The 22360-nt window shown below is 34.6% G+C and overlaps 1 protein-coding gene across 1 annotated transcript in view; it reads left to right on the top strand.

Annotated features, from left to right (window-relative positions):
* The window catches only part of ROBO1 (roundabout guidance receptor 1), a 385179-nt gene that overhangs the window by 270805 nt on the left and 92014 nt on the right, over positions 1-22360 (top strand). Inside the window, exons 4-6 of the mRNA XM_081301295.1 lie at positions 2790-2910; positions 3279-3417; positions 5732-5859. Coding sequence (XP_081157421.1) covers positions 2790-2910; positions 3279-3417; positions 5732-5859 — 388 coding nt within the window. The remainder of the gene's footprint in view (positions 1-2789; positions 2911-3278; positions 3418-5731; positions 5860-22360) is intronic.

The raw sequence follows: 22360 nt of genomic DNA on the forward strand, positions 1-22360 counted from the left end.
ATATATTTTCTTCCTTGATTTATTCAAAAATTTAAATACATATGGAAGCAATGAAATTATGATTATATATTTTAACATTTATTTTTAATTGTTTATTGTAATTTGTTATACATGATGGCAGAATGTAATTCCTTTCATAATGCACATATAGAGCACGATTTCTCAAGTCACTGATTGAACACAAAGTATTTTCACACCGTTCGTGTCTTCATACATGTACTTAAGGTAATGATGTCTAATTCATTCCACCATCATTCCTACCCCTTTAAGGCTTTCTTTCCCCTTTCTCCCCTTTGCCCTATCTAAAGTTCTTCCATTCCTCCATGCTCCTCCTACCCCATCACCATTATGAATCAGCATCTGCTGCAGTCCGGCTGCAGCAAAATAACTGGGGGGGGGGGTGACGAACAACTTGTGTACATTGATACAGCAGGAGTGGGAGCCGTTTATTGTAGGACAACAGAGGTATATATACATTCCACACAGCTTATCTTAATTAACATAAACTAGATACAGCAGTCAACCAATAAGGAATCTCCACACTTAATGGCTCGCTGGCATTACTTCACAAACACTCCCTCTGGCAAAATGCCAGGCGCCATCCTGACTTGTTTACAGACTCTAACAAGCATCCTCACATCAAAGAAAACATTTGGCTTTTGGTTTTTTAGGATTAGCCTGATTCACTTGGAATTCTCCAACTTTGTCCATTTACCTGCAAATGCCATGATTTTATTCTCTTTTAATGCTGAGTAATGTTCCACACATCAGACAGAGCACTAGTCTCTAGGGTATATAAAGAACTCAAAAACCTTAACAACAAAAAATCAAACCCAATCAATAAAGGGGCCAAGAAACTGAACAGATACTTCTCAGAAGAGGATATACAATCAATCAACAAATGTATGAGAAAATGTTCAACATCTCTAGCAATTATAGAAATGCAAATCAAACTAAGATTTCATCTCACTCCAGTCAGAATGGCAGCTATTAAGAATACAAACAACAATAAGTGTTGGTGAGGATGTGGGGGAAAAGGCACACTTATACATTGCTGGTGGGACTGCAAATTGGAGCAGCCAATCTGGAAAGCAGTATGGAGATTCCTTGGAAAACTTGGAATGGAACCATCATTCCACCCAGCTTTCCCACTCCTCGGTCTTTACCCAAAGGACTTAAAAAGAGCATACTACAGGGACATAGCCATATCAATGTTTATAGCAGAACAATTTACAATAGCGAAATTGTGGAATCAACCTAAATGCCCTTCAGTAGATGAATGGATAAGGAAACTTTGGTATATTTTAACATATATAAACCTTTATAAACTATATCAAATTGGATAAATAACTAGATTTTACCTATAATAGTAGTTTCTAGTCAACACACATCTCATGATTATTGTATGCAGGTATTATTTCAGATATGAAAGTTAGAGAATGAACAATGCAAAGAAAAAAATACCAGGATGATATTTACAGTGGAACCTTAGAGCATCTCATCATTTGTTTATACAACTATTGAAAAAATACTAAATTTTAAAACAACAGAAATGAAAACCTCTCTGTTAATATTTGGTTTGTTCTTATACAACCAGAATATTTAGTTTGATTTTCTACATTGAAATAACTCAGGCATTCCAAAATAGTAAAACTTTTATAGAGATTTCAATAAACTCTATTAGGCATAATGAAAAAAGTGCTTGAACGTTTCCTTTCTTCTTCCCTCTCTCCCTCTCTTCTTTCATCCTTCATTGTTTCTCTGTTTCTTTTTTCCTTTGTTTAATCTGCTCACCATAAATAAGCAAATATGAGATTAAAACCTTCATGAATAAACATTCTAGAAGTTATCCTTGTAAAACCTTTCCAGGGTTTGGGACATTATAGATATTCATGGGTAACTGAACTCACCTCCCTAATTGAAAGTGCATTGCATTAAATAAATTACATTAAATAAATCCAGTCCAATTTCTGCATCCCAATCTTAATTCATATTTGACTTCAGTCTACTTTTTGAACTGGATATTTATTTATATTTGTAATTATTCAATTAATGTTCAAGACTATACCTGAACATGACTTTCCAAGTGATTGATTGGGATCTGTTCAGTCTGTGCCTCTAAAGTTACCAAGAAGCTGCTTGGGAGAGAGCTACATGTACATCTACATATATATAAATATATTTGAAAAAATTAAATATGTGCACACACACACACACACACACACACACACACACACACATATATATATTTAGAAAATGGCAGATTTTACTACATTTTGGTAAAATAAGATATATTTCTTTAAGAAAACTCTGGAAAACTTACTAGAGAATTTTTTTTACACATACAACAATATTAAAATATTCTTTCCTGAAATCAATTATTACATAAATACATTTACATATTACATGTACTAATATGATAGTAAGACTCCTTTTTCTTTCTTGCACTTGCTAATCAAGTTATTCAAGCAGTGTCTTTGTGGTTTTCACTTAATTAATTTATAGGAAAGAACTTGATTGATTTGAAACACAAGCATAGTTAGACAGAATATAAAAATTTTACAAGAAATGTAGGTAATGCAACATGTTTTCCTTTTATATTATATTTTTGGAATTTACTCTGTTTAAAGTTAGTACCTATAAATATAGCAAACAGTACACACCAGCTGTTTGATATAACTAGGCTTTGGTATATAGCTTTGAGTGGAATTCGTTTATGAAGACCTGCCACAAAACCATAGCTAAAATTCTTTTAATGGTATATATGTCAAACTTTTTCTTTTTTTAAGATACGAGGAGGAAAGCTAATGATTACTTACACCCGTAAAAGTGATGCTGGCAAATATGTTTGTGTTGGGACCAATATGGTCGGGGAACGTGAGAGTGAAGTAGCAGAGCTCACTGTTTTAGGTAAGTGCCATTGTATCTAATCTTACTACTGTACAGCCTTCTTCTTATTATCATCATTATTTTTGTCATTATTATATTTTTGTACAAGGGAGAATAAAATAATATTTAATCAAAATACAAATGATCTTTATATAAGAGAGAAATATTCGTATATCATTGTTTTGGGGTAGAAAGAGAAGTGAAGTGAACTGATATAAAATAGCCAAAGATGTGGAAAAAGAAGTAGAAAGAAATATTAAAGATGGGGAGAAGTCTCTACAAGTTGGAAACTATGAGAAGTAATTTTCTAAACAATATTTTGAATTATAAATCTTTTCTCACTGAACATCTAAAGTGTTTTATCTTGAGATGGCTCTTTCTAATTTTAGAGAGACCATCCTTTGTGAAGAGACCTAGTAACTTGGCAGTGACTGTGGATGACAGTGCAGAATTTAAGTGTGAGGCCCGAGGAGACCCTGTGCCTACAGTCCGATGGAGGAAAGATGATGGAGAGTTGCCCAAATCCAGGTACAGATCAGAATTTAATGATGTGATTCATCGACTTAGAATTTCTGTTTCTCATCAGACTCTAGGTGCCGTTAGATGGTTAACTCTATAGATGGTCTTTGACTGCTAAGGTTTGATTTAAAATGTTCTACTTTAAGACAGTATGAAAGCTATATTCACGCTGTAGACACCATACTTCAAATCTGGATCTTTCCCAGGCTGGTGATATGTGGTGTGATACTCTATGCTAGCTGCAGTGGTGAGCCATAGCTTTCAGTTGGCTTTGTAACCAGGAGGGGAAAGAACCAATACTCTACAGTGTACTGTGTTGCCATGTGGGGTCTTCAGTGGGCTAGGTGAACAAAATGCAGTTTTGTACTCTTGGTATTTCAATTTATGATAGGTTTACAAAGACACATCCCTGTCAAAGGTTGCGGAGCATCTATAGACTCCTTGATCAGGAGCCAGAATAGAATACTAGAGATACTTTGAACCAGGAGGTTTCCAGATTTCCTCTGTGGTTGGATTATGTTTTTGTGACCCTGGTTTGCACAAGGAATCCTAGTAAAACATGGTATTCTATAAACAGTTTATTTCCTGCTCAGCCAAATCACATTTAATACCAACTTCTTGTATATGGCCAGGTAGGAAAAGGAAGAAACATATAGCAATAATGATAGAATTATGAACCAATTAAAAATCAGACTTTCCTTTCCTCAGCTATGTGTCACTAATGAATGGTAGAAGAGTTCGAAGTTTCTTAGTATCTGATAAGGACTTAAATTGGCTAGGAGCAGTGATTCAGGAAATACCAAGCTTTGGGGAATGAGACAGTGGAATAAAGCATTTGAGTTTGCCAGTTAGTTGTCAGCATGCACACATTGAATACCTGCTAGGTGTTGGGGTTACAACATTGGCATAGAGAGGGCATCTGCTCTCGAGGAGCTTGCAGAAAGACACATATATGGGTAGATATGGAATAACATCATTATTCCCTTTTGTACATAAAGGCAGACCTATGCAACTGTAGGGAGAAAGAATAAGGAGAATTCCCATGGAATAGGACAGATAAGCACAGTCTTCAAAAATAGGTACCAATATGATAAGCAAGAAAAAAAAAAGAGTCCTGTGTTCCAGACAGAAGATCCTTACAACATAGACACGAATGTGAGAAAGAACACCACATATTTTGAATGGTATAAAGTTGAGCATCACTAGCATATAATATATGTGGTGAGAAGTAATGGATATCATATTGGAAATACTGGGGACATATCATCAGGGGCTTTGTGTAATAATAAATCTCACATCATATTGTATGACATTGATGAGTCAAGAAATATTATTATGAGCAGGATTACTTTTTATAATAACATAATTTTGTTAGTATGATGTATGTTCCATTACTGTGAGGAGAAGCCAGTTATAGGGACACCATTATTTGGTTGAACAAATCAGAGTTGTATATTGTTTAGCCTGGAGACAACAGTGGCAAACTGGATGACTAGTTAGATTTATATAGAGAGTTGATGAAGGAAGATAGGCAGATTGGGGTAGAAGGAGGAGGAGGATTATGTTAAGAGAAGAAAATAATTATTGAACATATTAAATATTATGCTCCCTTGAAACGTGATGTCTAATTGTTAGTAAGTTGGGAATAGGAATGGGGGATTTACTTGGAGTGTGGGAAGTATCTGGTCTATCAATATATAAACTATACCAGACAATATAACTCAGGAAAATTTTATATAGAGAAAAGAGGGTTAGCATGACACTTCAAGAAACCCTATTTTTAAGGGCAGGGAAGTCTAGGCAAATCAAGTGAACTCTAGAAGGAGACTATCTGGGTTCAAATTTTAGCTCACCATGAAATTCCTTGAGGACAAGACCAAGCAACCTCACTTTCCTGTTTCTCAGTTTCCCCACCTACAAAATGAAGATAAGGTTAATACTTATTTTATAAAATTGTTATAAGAATTTAAGAAGGTAAAATCTATAGATCATTTAAAGTCCAGCACATGATAAAAATTTAATTAATTTTCAGTGTCATTTAATTTTAGCATGAGTACCACAGCTTGAGGAAATAGATGTATAAATGTTAACTTTACTCAAAAATGTTTTTTTTTAAGAAAATATTTTAATGTTAGCTCATATACATTGAAAACAAGCTCATTTCTCCTGCCTGCTAACTTAGAGGAACATCACAGCCTCTACTTTGTTTTGAATTTCTGAAGGGATTGTTGCATGTGATTTGATGTCTGGATACATCATAGTGTAAAAATGGGATCTTTCAAGAACAAAATCCTTAACCATGCTGTTTTTGCTGCGATATTAGATATGAAATCCGAGATGATCATACCTTGAAAATTCGGAAGGTGATGGCTGGTGACATGGGATCATATACTTGTGTTGCAGAAAATATGGTTGGAAAAGCTGAAGCATCAGCCACTCTGACTGTTCAAGGTAGGCACCGGGGAGCTCGTCATTGTGGTTGTTTTATCATGTGAAATATGATGTTGATTTTGAAGAGAATTTTATGTCAAACATATTTAAGAAAGCACTATTATATATTATGTAAGTGTTTATTATATATTATGTAAGTGTTTATTAAAGAAGAATGAATTACATTTTCGAAATTATGAAGAGTTCTATCTTGGGTCAGAGAAGATGGTGTTTTATTCTCTGGGTCCTTAAACATAGTATATTTCTAATCGTTAATTACATGACAGCTATTGCTGTGAAAACATTGTCTTTGGAGGAAAACACATCTTCATTACTTCAGATGATGTGCTTTCAAGGGTCTGTGCAATTTATAGCATAAACATGGATGGATCTATTGCCCTTTAGAATGTAAGATCCATCTGTACAGTAGGGACTTCGCCATCTTTATTCTGAGCACATAGTTCCTGTGATCTAACAGACATTCAATATTTGTTGGATGAATGATTTGCATTTGCACTTTGCTAATTTTTATAAAGATTTATTATTTTGCTGGTTTTTGTACATGCGTATTTATTGTGCATTATAATTATACATAACAGTGGAATTCGTTGTTACGTATTCCTATATTCCTATGTGCACACAACATAACAATATAATTTGGTCAATTTCATTCTTATTATTTGGTGGATAGGGCTTTAAAGGCTTCAAGTTTGTTGTTGTTGTTGTTTGTTTGTTTGTTTTTTAATGGTTTGTTTTTTGATGTTTTGGTACCAGAGATTGATCCCAGGAGCGCTTCACCACTGAGCTACATCCTCAGATTTAAAAAAAAAAAAAATTTGAGACAGGTTTTCCCTAAGTTGCGTAGGGCCTTGCTAGATTGCTGAGGGTGGCTTTGAATTTGCAACCCTCACACTTCAGCCTCCTGAGCCACTGAGATGTTTTACAGACATGTGCCACTGTGCCCAGCAGACTTCAAGTTTTAAAATCAGAGAGGTTTCTGTCACCTCTGTGGTATCCACAATACAGGCATTTCCTCATCATTACTTTCCTCCTTTGTCTCTGACGTCAAAATTATTATTTCCCACATTTTTTTCCCCTTTCTGGTGATGACTTGTTTATTGTGCAATTTGAGAGGCAATGACCTTTAAAACATTTTATTGGTGGAAAAAATTCCCTATTTTGACAAGTGACTGTAGTAAACAAGGGTTTTGGCCATAAACCACTTAGCTTGTTTCTGGGTCTAACATTAGCAATGCCTGGTGCTGTCATCTTTCTCAACACTGTCTCTTCCGAGGCTATTAAGAAGAAAAAGGTGGCTTTTGAGGGAGTGCTTCTACTGCGGGCTTTCTACAAAAGAGCCTTGTGGGCTTTTTACACTAGAAGAAAGAATAAAGAATATTTCCTTCCTGTCTCTAAAGCCATTATGTCCCACTTTGGGGTTTTAGCTTAACCTCATAAAAACAAAAGAAAAAAAAAGATAAAGAACAAACATTGAATTTCTAAGGCCTAGACTACTTCTCTTTAATCTAAGTTAGATTTGAACTCTAAGACTGTAAGAAAAGAAAACCCCTTTCCATTTAGAGAAAGCATAAATTTAAGAGATGTCAAATCCAAGTTCAAAAGCCCTTCAGAGGGAGTAAAAGTAGCCAGGATGAATATAGGACATTAAAAGGTGTGTCTGTCTCTAGGCAATTGTGACAGGGAGCTTGATTGTCTATCACATCAGTCAATGAAATATGTTTCACTTTATGTTTTAAAGTTTTCATACCTTGGTATCCTGATGTTTTATAAATAATAGCCATTCTGCTATGCATGCAGCAGACATTGAAATCAAAATAGAGTTTCCTCCTGCAATTTTAAACTCAGCTCCAAAGCTAATTCAGCCTTAAGATATCCATATGGAATGCTTGCTCCCTAAGCCTGGATTTCAGTGGAAATTGGGTACAAATGATCAAATCCAGAAACTACTTGATGAATGCAGATGCTCTCATTTCAACTGAATTTAGCTATAAACTTATGAAGGATCTGTATATAGCTTAGAATATATTATTTGATTCAATATTAAAATAGAATATGCACATTAGCATCACTGCTAAAATGTCTTTAACATGTTAGAATAATGTACACAGTATGTTACAGAAAGTAACATGATTCCCAACTGCAAAAGATAACTAAGAAAAAGCATCAAAGGAAACCTGAGAAGTTAGGTCTTGTTTCTTCCTTTGAGAAGAATGTAGAAAATATTAGTGACTACAAAGGAAACTACATCACAAGTGAATCCCTCTGGTAGCAGGAAACAATTACAATAAGAAATTCAGTAGAGAATTTGGTTTTTATTTCTTTGTTTTATATGTGGTTCATTTTTAAAGAGACACTATTGGAGTAAGTATATGTTTAAAAATAACTTTCTACCCCCTTACCCCTTATCCAGTGAGCACTTAATTCAGAGAATTGAGTTAAGGCAATAAAACTATATGCTGAAGATAGAACTTATGGGGAAAATTATCTTAAATAAGGGTGGTTATTTGATTTTCACCCCCCCTATTACAAAAGTAATTAATTTCAACATCTTTAAAAGATCCTTGATTTGAGAATCATTTCTCTTTCTTATTGGTTCTTTTTAGTTATACATGACAGTAGAATCCATTTTGACATAATTGCACAAGCATGGACTATCTCTTGTTCTAATTTCTCTTCTGTAGATGCTTGTCTGTAAAGATACACTTAAGTATTCTTTTCTTAGGCCTAGCTTTTCCTTGGCCTTTAAACGTGGGTACTCTTCACAGTGCTTGGATTTGTACTACACATCTAGTAGGCACTTTGTCTAAAAAATACTGCTTGAGTGGTGGAAACAGCACAGGAATCGGGAAACTCTAGCAGCTGCTGAAAGCTCTGATCCTGGGTGCCTGCAATAAATACCTGTGGCTCAAAATTGAGGTGCTCACCATTTATGATCAATGCTGCCTGGAAATCTGTGTTCAAAAGAGCAAAGAAGGGGACCCAATTTATTATCTATATGTATCTCAGCATATCATGTTTTATATTTTAAATATATGAAATAAAATTTATTAAGAAAATAAAGGGAACAAGGTTCATGACGCCTGTAATCCCAATGACTTTGGAGGCTGATGCAGGGGGATTTAAGTTTGAGGACAGCCTGGGCAATTTAGGGAGACCCTGTTTCAAAATAAAAAATAAAAAGGAATAGGGATGTACCTCAATGGAAGAGTACCCTAGGTTCAATCCCTAATACCAAAGGGGCGGAGATGGGGGAAGGAGAAAGAGAGCACAGTAAAATCTAGGACCAAACAGAATTTCCTAAATTATCTGAAGTTTCTTGTTAAGTATGCGGATTATCAGACATGGCCTCTGGAGTATCTCATTCCAAAGATCTGGGTTAGGACACAGAAATTTGTTTTGATTTTTGTTTTTAAGCAAGCAAGTTCACAAATCCCATGCATAAGGAGTTATAAGATAAACTGACAGAAAGAATGAAGGACTTTAAAACATTTCTTTGTAGTTTGGGACTTTCCAGATGTAGTAGAATTGCTATAAAGAATGGTTGCTGAGAGCATTGACATTAGCATCAGACTGGATTTAGTTGGATCCTTCTTGTACTGTTTACACTATGTGACTCAGAAGTATGTGACTGAGGCCTTGGTTTCCCCCTATGTAAAATGGGTATAGTAATACAATATCACAGCATTTTTATAGGAGTTTAATTATTTATATATTAATATTTAACATATTGTCTATTATGAGTAAATGATTTATAAATAAGGAGCACAGTACTCCTATGAGTGTTTTTAGTTTTGAGAGTTCTATTGCTTGATTTTAATTATTATTGAGTAACAAAAATACTAATTCTGAGTTAATTCTAGATAGTTCTAGTAGCTCATTCTAATAGTTCTTCCGCTATTGCAAATGAGAAATCTGAAATACTAACATATACATGACAATTTATTGTGCAAACAATTATTAAAAACTCTTCTCAAATATAAATCATTGCATTTCCATGTTAAAAGTCAATATTGACTTTTGTAGTAAATATGCTGGATTTTGCTAGTTTTGTTAAAATAGTGGTAGACTCATTAAAGTTTTACAAAATAACTCAATAATGAAAATTATGGCTATTTGGGAATAGAGATCATTTAAAAATTACATTTTATGTGCAGTGGTATATTATTGTTGTGGGAAAACATTCAGCAGACCTCAATTTTATTTCATTATCTCTTGTTTTCCAATTTCTAAGGTTCTCAAACCCTCAATCTATCTTCCTATAAAACAGGTGCATTTCCTTATGATTCAGAGACTAGTAAGAAGATTATCCATGAGAAACTATCTTCAAAAACTGAATACTCATCTTCATAGCCATTTGGAAACTTTAATTAACCACTCCAAAACATGGGAGCAATATGAGATCATACTCTCTTAGTAGCACATCAGTGTCTGGATTACTTCTTCGAACAGAGCAAAGTACTAAACTCAAATCAAATATCTGAAACAAATCAAAATATTGACTATTTAATATGAAAGATTTTTATTTTACTTTGAAAATAGGCAAATTGTAATAAAATTTGGTGATACTAGGTAGTTTCCAAGTAAAGATATATTTCCCCTAGCCTCTGAAAATATTTAGCCAATAAAAATATCCCAGTGCCTTTAACCTGCATATCAATTTTGGTATGTCTCTGAATCTCATTATCAGAATGAAACTCAAAGGTCTAGAGTAATTTGACCTATTGAAGAAGAATAACCTTCATTACACAACAAATAAGCATAGTGGAATAGTTGGGCACAGTGTTGCATGCCTGTAATCCCAGCTACTGGGGAGCTGAGGCAGTAAGGATCCAAAGTTTGAGACCAACATGGGCAACTACTTAGCAAGACACTGTTTCCAAATTTCAAAAATAAAAGGCCTAGGTATGTAGGTCAGTGGTACAGCACCCTTGGGTTCAGTACCAAACAAACAAAAAGAGAAAAGAAAAGAAAAAGAAAAAGAAAATGCCATTTTGGACTAATTACACCAGAAATGTTTATGCTTACTCATTTGTTAGACTTACCAAATATTGACTGCCTATAAATGTAAGCCATCATTTAACCATCAGTCATTTTATTTATACCTAATGTTTGTCTGCAACTGTTTTCCTCTCAGACGTATAACATCTTGCACACTCTCAAGCTTCTTTTTATGAACCTAAAATTTACAAACAAAATGAGGTAACTTTTTACAGACATATCCCACCACAATTTTCGATTTGTTATATTGTTATATCTGAATTCTGGTGTCACAGATGTACAAGTGTTAGGATTGCTGGCTTGGTAGGAATGACTTATTTTTTGAACTAGTGTTTCATATTGCCTATTAGCCCCCATGTTTTAAGGAAAAAGATATTTATTGTGGTATTTATAACAATTTTATAGGTTGTGACATACCTATAAAACATAAAAATCTAACCAGAACAAAATAGATGCATAGAGGCACCCTGCCAAGGTTTTAAACATTGTGTCATTGAACCTGCTAAAATTTATGCTTCCCATTGGTGTTTGAGTCCGGTTGCAGGTTTGTTTTATATTATTTTACTGTCTTAATCTAAACCCATCAGTTCTTTATTAGATGCTTGTCGTGTGGGCCTCAAGTTTCTTCTTGGAATCAGGATAGTCAAATTAGTTTGCTGTTTCAGGATCCATTCATGGTTAATTTAAAAAGTGAGTGCTTTTTTCTTTTCTTAAAGGTAGATTTGAGGAAAAGGATAGAGAATACAATCTCAAAATACTTCAAAAAATAAAGGAAGAAACATTATTCTGTTTATTATTACCAATAACAAACCCCATAAAATTTACAAATTATTTACTCATAATAGCAATCCTATGGATGGCTTTTTAAATCACTTCTTCTCTGGGGAGTGCTATCCCCAAAAAAATACAGCAGAGAAAGCCACACAGAGTTTCAACTTTGAGTTTCTCCCATTTCCAATTTTATCCTCAGCCTCAAACATTCCTTATGAGTCTTTGCTTCAGCAACTCATTTCTTTAAAAGGGCAAACTAGATGGCGTTATTAATCTTTCCACTCTCTTTGCAGCTTCACAGATAAAGCGGCTCTTATTACTGTCACAATTTTATTCCCAAAGTGAATTTGTGACTCTATCACCAGAATGATCATGTTCTCATCGCCATGTCCCATCCGTCACAGGAAACTGAACTGAACCCGACTTCCACCCACCAGCCATTTCCTAGGCAATCACCTTTTATCTCCCTGAGTTGGACCATTAGGAAAATCTAATCCCATTTTTGTTCATCTCTCTTACAAAAGGAACTAAAAGACATTTAGTCCTCCTGTTTCCCTGGAGGCCTGAATACTGGGCCACTAGACACAGGAAGCCATACATTTAGATCTCCGTTCACACCCCACTACACTCCTCACTAGACTTCTCACAGGGACCAGTTATTCTTTGAAGGTCAAGGAATGGTTGTTTTTCTGCCCTTTCTGCAAGCTGTGTTTAAAAAAAAAAAAAAGAAAGAAAGAAAGAAAGAAAAGTCAAGTGCCAAACATTGCCAAGCCGGTTCATGCTCTGTGATCAGATGGATGGGATTTCTGTGAAATCTCAGCCCTTCTCTAAATAGTGCTTGCCAGTTTTTATTCCCTTGATGTGAAATTACTCCATTCTCTCAGTTTCATCACCTGTTTTTAAACTATTAAATATGGTTTGAATTATATTGTTAACTCTTTAAATTTATTGTTGACCTATGGTAAGAATGTTAAAATGAGTCATCAAAAGGACGTGCATTCTGTTCTACTCTGTAGAACTGCTATTTTGTCTTATGCTTCCCATAAGTATTTATGCCAAGCGTATAATGAATGGGCAAAGCACTTGCTCATTAGGATTGATTAGCCAGTGACAGCTGCTGGAAGGCTGAACCTTAAAGTATGAGATTGACATGAAATGAGGGAGACACAAAGGCAGAAAAAAGACCTGGGCTGTCTTTTGGCTGACTTAATTGCTACTAATGGGTTGTTTCCTCGAGCTTCTTTCCTTGCTAGTAGTGAACTACATGCTTCAAACAGGGAGCTTTGCTGAAATATTTTGGGTGCCACAGTTTATGATTGACCCCTGTTAAGTATCCCAATGAACTAGGAATTGAAGGGTAATTATAGCTTTCAGTAAAACAAGAAGCAACTGTCAGAGGTGTGTATGTTAAGTCTCTTCTAAACCAGGCTGTAAGTATAATTCACAGAGTGTAGTAGTGATGCAGTGAAGATAAGATCAGACTAGACATTCAAAGCTAAATTTTGCAAAACCTCCATTTTGGTTGTTGGTAGTGCAGCCTGCAGAGACATATCCAGCAGACAGTGTGAGGAGGGGAGTCATCCTTTACTCTCCTGCTTTTCCCATGTCCTACTCCTAATTGCCACAGAGTCCCACTTCTTTTGGCTTTTCACTATTTATGAGCTCTTACTAGCTCTCTCCCCTTCTTACCATTCCACCTATTCACATCTTTGTCATCTGTCTGTAAAGTGCTAACCTCTAACCAATTAGCTTTTATCTTGCTGTATCTATTGTCCATAACAGACACATCTGTCTAAAACACAATCTAGTTATAATAGTTCCTTCCATAAAACTTGGTCATGGTTCCCTCTCTCTATATAAGATCCACAATATGTACTGGTGCTAGCCTCCTCTCTCACTTCTCCCTTCAATCTAATACACTATATTTTCTATTTTGTTTCACACATGTACTACCCTGTAACTTAGTTCTTTTTGTTATGTTGCCTCTAAAATGCCCCAAACCCTGCCTGAACCACTTGTACTTGCTAATTACACTTTCCTTGGACTCAGAGAAGATTAGCATTCTCCAGAAAACTTTTCAGACATTGTCCATCCCAGCACACATGAGGTGTCCCTCATTCATAGACCCTCTGGATGCTATAACTGCCCTTATTGCATTTCTGTTTACCCTGCTTGAATATGAGCTTCTTAGGGGCACACTTTGGTTTCCTTTGCCTTCTTAGTCTCTTTGCTTTCTACTATCTCAGAGGCATCTCTTTTAGAGAAATAGAACCAGTAGGATATATAAAAGGGTTAATTAAGAGAATGGGCTCACATGATCAGCAGTGCTGAAAAGTCCCACAGCAAGCTGGAGAACCAGGAAAGCAGGAGGTGCAATTCAGTCCAAGTCCACAGATCTGAGAACCTAGAGTTCTGATGATTGAGAGCAGGGGAGGATGGATGTCCCACCTCCAGGTCAGAGAGAAAATTTGTCCTTCCTCCACTTTTTCTTTTCCCATTCAGACTTTCATTGGATTAGATGATGCCTTCCCACGTTGGTGAGGGAAGAACTTCTTTGTCTAATGTACTGTTTCAAATAGTAATATCTTCTGGAAACAGGCTACCTGTAAAATGGCGTTTCAGGAGGCTGAGACAGGAGGATTGTGAGTTCAAAGCTAGCCTCAGCAACTCTGCATTGAGATCCTAAGCAGCTCAGGGAGACCCTGTCTCTAAATAAAATAAAATTTTTAAAAAGGCTGGGGATATGACTCAGTGGTTGAGTGCCCCAGTGTTCCATCCCCAGTAACAAAAAGAAAAGAAAACAAGTGGGAGTGAAAATGTTTCTCATAGATAGCAGACATTGAAGAACTGACAAACGTCCAATGCTTAGTACATTATGTGAGGCACTTAAATTGTCATTTCAGTGATGTGTGTGTGTGTGTCAGAATCTTACTATATCTGCCTTTGTCTTTGCTTCCTACAACTAGCTGTGTAAAAGAATCTTAAGGTTTGAGTTTTTTATACATCTACTTAAGTTTTTGCAGAGACACAATAAATATTTTTCAACAAATTATAACAGAATATCTGTGACTATGGTTCAAAAATGTCTGTTGTCTTTTCTAGTTCACATTAGCAAAACTGGACAAGTGATATATAAAATAAGAAATCTGCATTTAGTTAAAATTCCTTTTTTGTATTAATTCTATGAATCTAATATATATTTGAGAACCAAATCATATATTTACTTTTTTTAATTAAACAGATCCACAATTTACATGATTCTTTCAGACAGTTAACATAATTATTAACCCTCTGGATATGTTTGATGATGCTGAATTTCCTGACAAAATGAATAATATTGAAATATTTCACACCTCACTCCATAAAAATAATACAAATATTAGAACAATTGAGTGAACTGAAGTTAAAAATATAGTCATTCCATGCTACCCCCAAATATGGCATGTTGGCATTTGAAAAAAAAAATGGAAGCAGGAAGGTCTCTCATCTGCACCTACTGTTCTCCCCTGACACAGGCCATCAACAAACTCTCTGACCAGCCTCAGAGTGTAGCTCAATAGTAGAGTGTTCACCTAGCATGAGCAAGGCACTGGGTTCCATTTCTAGTACCGTTAAAAAAAATGCACAATGTTTCCTCTTTCTTTGGATCTTCATTTCTAAATGGATATGTGTCATATGAAACTTATATTAAATAAATTTGTATACTTTTCTCATATTAAATAAATTTGGATGGTTTTCTCTTGTTTATATATATATATATATATATATATATATATAGTCATCCTTCCATATAAGCAAGTTCAAAAAGAGAAATTCATCTGTACTGAATGCATACCAACTATTTTTCTTTATTCCCAACAATATAGTATATCAATTATTAACATAACATTTACATAATATTAGGTATTATAAATAATCTAGAACTGATTTAAAGTACAGGAGAAGACATTCATATATCATATGCAAATAGTACACCATTTGTATAAAAGACTTAAGAATATGCGGATTTTGGTATCCACAGGGTTCCTAGAACCAATTCCCTACATTTACAGAGGGACAACTGAATTTGGGTAGATGGTGCCCAGCTATAACTACTTTATAATTTAGTCTTGAAATGAATCAGCAGGCATAATTCCTTAAAATAAATTTGCATCTCTGAATTTGATCATTTTCTAACATGTAAAATAATAACTTTGAAAATGATCAATATACATATTAATATTACATAATAGAAATTATTATATGCACATGTGACTTTTTTATGGACCTATTAGATAATTATTTTAGAATGTAAAATTTAAAATTTTAAGTAAAAATTTAAAATTAAAGTGAAAATTTTAAGTATTTAAATAAATGTAAAACATTATAGCTTTCATGTAGACTTCACTGTCAGTAGTACAGGATGAACTTTTTAAAAACTTGCATTAAAAAATAAACTCTGGGGGCTGGGATATAGCTCAGTTGGTAGAGTACTTACCTCACATACACAAGACCCTGGGTTCAATACCCAGCATCACACACACCTCGAACAAACAAACAAACAAACAAACTCAGGAAAAGAAGGCTTATTTTGTGAATTTGTGCTTTCCATAAATAGAGTTCACCATGTTTAACTTTCTGTCAGCACATGAGATCTTTATTCAAGAGTCACATGACATTTTGGAGTTCATATGATATCTAGGTATAAAAAGGAATAAAATGATGGATACTTCGTTTAAATCATTTGCTGGAACCATTTCCTTAACTTGCTGATTTGAGAAAAGTGTAATGGTGCATAGTTTCTGACTATTAACCTGGTTATTTGAGTCAAACCAAAACTAATAGTGTCAAGGGGCCTTTTGCAGGTTCAATGAGGTTTACTCTAATTCATGATTCTGGTTACAAAACCATGAGTTCATCAACCTTTTGAAGAAATACATATTACGAGACCTCCAAAGCTTCACTTGATGCTTTTAAGAACCTTGATTATGTGTGTGATACTTTTGTCAGACTCTGACAAAATAAGCAAACTGAATCTTTTAGGAGATGGTTCTTCATGACAGATGACAATAATCAGGAAAGGCAAGGTGCTTCATGGGGTGGAGAATATAAGATAGTTACATGCATACATACATTATGCATGTAATTACATATCTATACTTACTTCCTCCTGTATATATTGCTCCTCTTAATGCTGAATTCTAGAGTCAAATTCAAAATGTCACCCTTCTAGAATTGTTATGCTTTTATTGTGCCCTTTATTTTCTTCTCATGGTTTGTTCCGTAGTTCAGCTGATGATTGGAAAAATTCAACTGAAATTTAGAGGGGGGAATGAGGAAAAAAAGTTTGTGATTGTAAAAAGAAACCCCCCCCAAAAAAAAAACTCAATATGTGATGGAAACTTTTCAAGTTTCAAGTTTCAGTATAGCAAACTGAGTTCTTTGTGAGCAGACTGAAAGAAAGTAAAATGCCATCAGCCAAGAGGTTTAAAGAAGTCCTACCACAGAATTTAACAAGAGAATGATTTGTGAGAACAGCTCCCTCCCTAACTGTTCTGATCCAGTAGAGTAAATAGGATGCAGAGCTTCAATCCTGCTGGGTTGTTTTTTTTGTTTTTGTTTTTGTTTTTTTATATTTGGTTTGATTGAGTCCCAGTATCATTTTGACGTGTGATAACTTGCCATATTTTTTTCCAGTAGTAAAGAACTTCTTGTGCTCTTATAACTTAAAATTTCCACCAAAGTGATCACTAAAGATGTGATATCCTTTTAGATTTCTTTCACTCATATAAAGGTTTTGGATTACTTTCAGTTATTTCAAATGCACTGATATAAATTGTAAAAATTAATCAAAAGAAAAAGCCTTCACCAGGTGATCTTACTACAGAAAATTCGAAACATTCTCTTAATGTATGTGCCGGGCAAATATTTGAAGAAATAAGAAGAGCAGTCAGGTAGAAGAAATAATTGATACATGAGATAATTCTGTGACAAGTAATTACACAGCACCACACTAGTAAATAGTACATCACGGGCCTTCCATTATGGTCTCAGCTTCACTGTGATTTATTCTTCTGTATAACAGTGGATTGGGATTTCTTGTGAGGCAGTTATATACGTATATAACTGAGCAACCATCTTTAGCAGCCAACATTATCAAATAAAGGTGTCAACATGGAAATATGTAATTGAGTCGTGTGGATCTATAAAATCTGAATCACTTGGCCTGAGAATGATATTCAGATAAATAAATTACGTTTTTGCCCTAGTCATTTACAGATAACTGTTTTAAAATGTTAGATTCTCTGCTAACAAGCTCACATAATTTTAAAACATGGAATTATTATGTGAAATTGTTTATCACTGAATGTAAAAGAAATAAACCTAAATTAATTTCATCTTGCTGTATTTTATCTGAAATTGTTCAGACATCAAGTAATAGAAATTATTTATTATTTAAATGACAATAATCATAAAGAGAATAATATAGAGTATATTAAGGATGCCTTTTTGTTATGGAAAACCCTGGATTAAGTCTATATATAAAATGATTGAAAATTGGATTTTTATTCATCCATATGTATTAACTATTTTATTATTTATTTGGCATGATTTTATTTTCCAACAAATTTATGCAGTATTAAAAATAATTTTAACTGCATTCATTTTTTGTAGATTTAATAAATCTTTTCAGCATATTCCAAACATCGGGTCATCATTAAAATAACTAAACTTTAGAATTATGTTAGCATCTGGTGTCCTTTGAGCTTTATTTCAATAATTTAAAAATATGAAGTAATTATTTTTATTTTAAGAGGATTCTGCATAGATTGAAAATGAACATTTTGAAATATCATACCCAAAGTTTGCAAAAACTGATTAAAATACCATGAGCACTTTAATTTGCTTTTAAACTATAATTCTCATGATTTGATAAATAATGTGCCAAAATAAACACACCTGCAGAAAATACTAAAATAGGTATAAGACAAAATATAGCTGAATAATTGCTTTGTAACAGATTTATGAGGATAGGAAAATCCATAAATGGTTGTTAATGTTAGCTTTAGGACATTTATTTTGTGTGGTCGATGTTATTAGGAGAGAATTTAGAGCACTGCACAATTAAAGCTGATAGATGGGCCATTTTACAAAGGTGCTTTTAAAAAGTTAACTTAGTGTATGGTAGTCATTTCCAACTGTACTTTTTAGGTTATTAGTTAAAGAGAGGAGGTGCATTTTTAGGCTTTTTACTCTAAAATATGTACACAATCGCTAGATAGAAATGAAAATTTTGGCTTTATTTACATATCTTGGGAATAAATGTGAAATTATGAATCCTGTGCTGGATTTTTGAAACTTTCATGGATGGTGGTCTACAAATCATTTACTTTGGAATTATCTTACAAATGAGAAAAATGAGTTCCCATGTGTCTTTATATTAAATAGTCAATGCATACTTAAATCATGCATACTTAATTTCTTGACTGCATATTTTATTTTTTTTATTGGTTGTTCAAAACATTACATAGTTCTTGATATATCATATTTCACACTTTGATTCAAGTGGGTTATGAACTCCCATTTTTACCCGTATACAGATTGCAGAGTCACATCAGTTACACTTCTACTGATTTACATATTGACATACTCATGTCTGTTGTATTCTGCTGCCTTTCCTATCCTCTACTATCCCCCCTCCCCTCCCCTCCCCTCCCCTCTTCTCTCTCTACCCCCTCTACTGTAATTCATTTCTCCCCCTTGTATTATTTTTCCCTTTCCCCTCACTTCCTCTTGTATGTAATTTTGTATAACCCTAAGGGTCTCCTTCCATTTCCAAGCAATTTCCCTTCTCTCTCCCTGTCCCTCCCACCTCTCATCCCTGTTTAATGTTAGTCATCTTCTCATGCTCTTCTTCTCTACTCTGTTCTTAGTTACTCTCCTTATATCAAAGAAGACATTTGGAATTTGTTTTTTAGGGATTGGCTAGCTTCACTTAGCATAATCTGCTCTAATGCCATCCATTTCCCTCCAAATTCTATAATTTTGTCATTTTTTAATGCAGAGTAATACTCCATTGTGTATAAATGCCACATTTTTTTTATCCATTCGTCTGTTGAAGGGCATCTAGGTTGCTTCCACAGTCTTGCTATTGTGAATTGTACTGCTATGAACATCGATGTAGCAGTGTCCCTGTAGCATGCTGTTTTTAGGTCTTTAGGGAATAGACCCAGAAGGGGAATAGCTGGATCAAATGGTGGTTCCATTCCCAGCTTTCCAAGAAATCTCCATACTGCTTTCCAAATTGGTTGCACCAATTTGCAGTCCCACCAACAATGTACAAGTGTACCCTTTTCCCCACATCCTCGCCAGCACTTGTTGTTGTTTGACTTCATAATGGCTGCCAATCTTACTGGAGTGAGATGATATCTTAGGGTGGTTTTGATTTGCATTTCTCTGACTGCTAGCGATGGTGAGCATTTTTTCATGTACTTGTTGATTGATTGTATGTCCTCCTCTGAGAAGTGTCTGTTTAGGTCCTTGGCCCATTTGTTGATTGGATTATTTGTTATCTTATTGTCTAATTTTTTGAGTTCTTTATATACTCTGGATATTAGGACTCTATCTGAAGTGTGAGGAGTAAAGATTTGTTCCCATGATGTAGGCTCCCTATTTACCTCTCTTATTCTTTCTTTTGCTGAGAAAAAACTTTTTAGTTTGAGCAAGTCCCATTTGTTGATTCTAGATATTAATTCGTGTGCTATGGGAGTCCTATTGAGGAATTTGGAGCCCGACCCCACAGTATGTAGGTCGTAGCCAACTTTTTCTTCTATCAGATGCCTTGTCTCTGGTTTGATATCAAGCTCCTTGATCCATTTTGAGTTAACTTTTGTGCATGGCGAGAGAAAGGGATTCAGTTTCATTTTGTTGCATATGGATTTCCAGTTTTCCCAGCACCATTTGTTGAAGATGCTATCCTTCCTCCATTGCATGCTTTTAGCCCCTTTATCAAATATAAGAAAGTTGTAGTTTTGTGGGTTGGTTTCTGTGTCCTCTATTCTGTACCATTGGTCCACCCACCTGTTTTGGTACCAATACCATGCTGTTTTTGTTACTATTGCTTTGTAGTATAGTTTGAAGTCTGGTATCACTATACCACCTGATTCACACTTCCTGCTTAGCATTGTTTTTGCTATTCTGGGTCTTTTATTTTTCCATATGAATTTCATGATTGCTTTCTCTATTTCTACAAGAAATGCCATTGGGATTTTGATTGGCATTGCATTAAACCTATAGAGAACTTTTGGTAATATCGCCATTTTGATGATGTTAGTTCTGCCTATCCATGAACAGGGTATATTTTTCCATCTTCTAAGATCTTCTTCAATTTCTCTCTTTAGGGTTCTGTAGTTTTCATTGTATAAGTCTTTTACCTCTTTTGTTAGTTTGATTCCCAAGTATTTTATTATTTTTGAGGATATTGTGAATGGAGTGGTTGTCCTCATTTCCATTTCAGAGGGTTTGTCGCTGATATACAGGAATGCCTTTGATTTATGCGTGTTGATTTTATATCCTGCCACTTTGCTGAATTCATTTATTAGCTCTAATAGTTTCTTTGTAGACCCTTTTGGGTCTGCTAGGTATAGAATCATGTCATCTGCAAATAGTGATAATTTAAGTTCTTCTTTTCCTATTTTTATGCCTTTAATTTCTCTCGTCTGTCTAATTGCTCTGGCCAGTGTTTCGAGAACTATGTTGAACAGAAGTGGTGAGAGAGGGCATCCCTGTCTTGTTCCAGATTTTAGAGGGAATGCCTTCAATTTTTCTCCATTCAGAATGATGCTAGCCTGGGGCTTAGCGTAGATTGCTTTTACAATGTTGAGGTATGTTCCTGTTATCCCTATTTTTTCGAGAGTTTTGAACAAAAAGGGATGCTGTACTTTGTCGAATGCTTTTTCCGCATCTATTGAGATGATCATATGGTTCTTATTTTTAAGTCTATTGATGTGGTGGATAACATTTATTGATTTCTGTATATTGAACCAGCCTTGCATCCCAGGGATGAATCCTACTTGATCATGGTGTACAATTTTTTTGATATGATTTTGTATCCGATTCGCCAGAATTTTATTGAGGATTTTTGCGTCTAGGTTCATTAGAGATATAGGTCTGTAGTTTTCTTTCTTTGAAGTGTCTTTGTCTGGTTTAGGAATCAGGGTGATGTTGGCCTCGTAGAATGAATTTGGAAGTTCTCCCTCTTTTTCTATTTCCTGAAATAGCTTGAAAAGTATTGGTATTAGTTCCTCTTTAAAGGTTTTGTAAAACTCTGCTGTATACCCATCCGGTCCTGGGCTTTTCTTAGTTGGTAATCTTTTGATGGTTTCTTCTATTTCCTCAATTGATATTGGTCTGTTTAGGTTGTCTATATCCTCCTGTCTCAATCTGGGCAGATCGTATGACTTAAGAAATTTATCGATGCCTTCACTATCTTCTATTTTATTGGAGTATAAGGATTCAAAATAATTTCTGATTATCTTCTGTATTTCTGAAGTTGGCTGCATATTTTAAATGTGCAGTGAAAACAAGGATTTTAAAAGCTGGAGACACTTGAATTCTAATTCTTAATTTCTTGACTGTATTATTCTGAAAGTTTATAGTGATTGTCCTAAATGATTATATCACATCACATGTTGAAGATGGAATTGGCTTTTTTGACATTGTTGCTAAGAGAAATTAAAATATAACATATGAG

Source organism: Spermophilus citellus (assembly GCF_964194105.1).
Source record: "Spermophilus citellus genome assembly, chromosome: 7".
Classification (NCBI taxonomy): domain Eukaryota; kingdom Metazoa; phylum Chordata; class Mammalia; order Rodentia; family Sciuridae; genus Spermophilus; species Spermophilus citellus.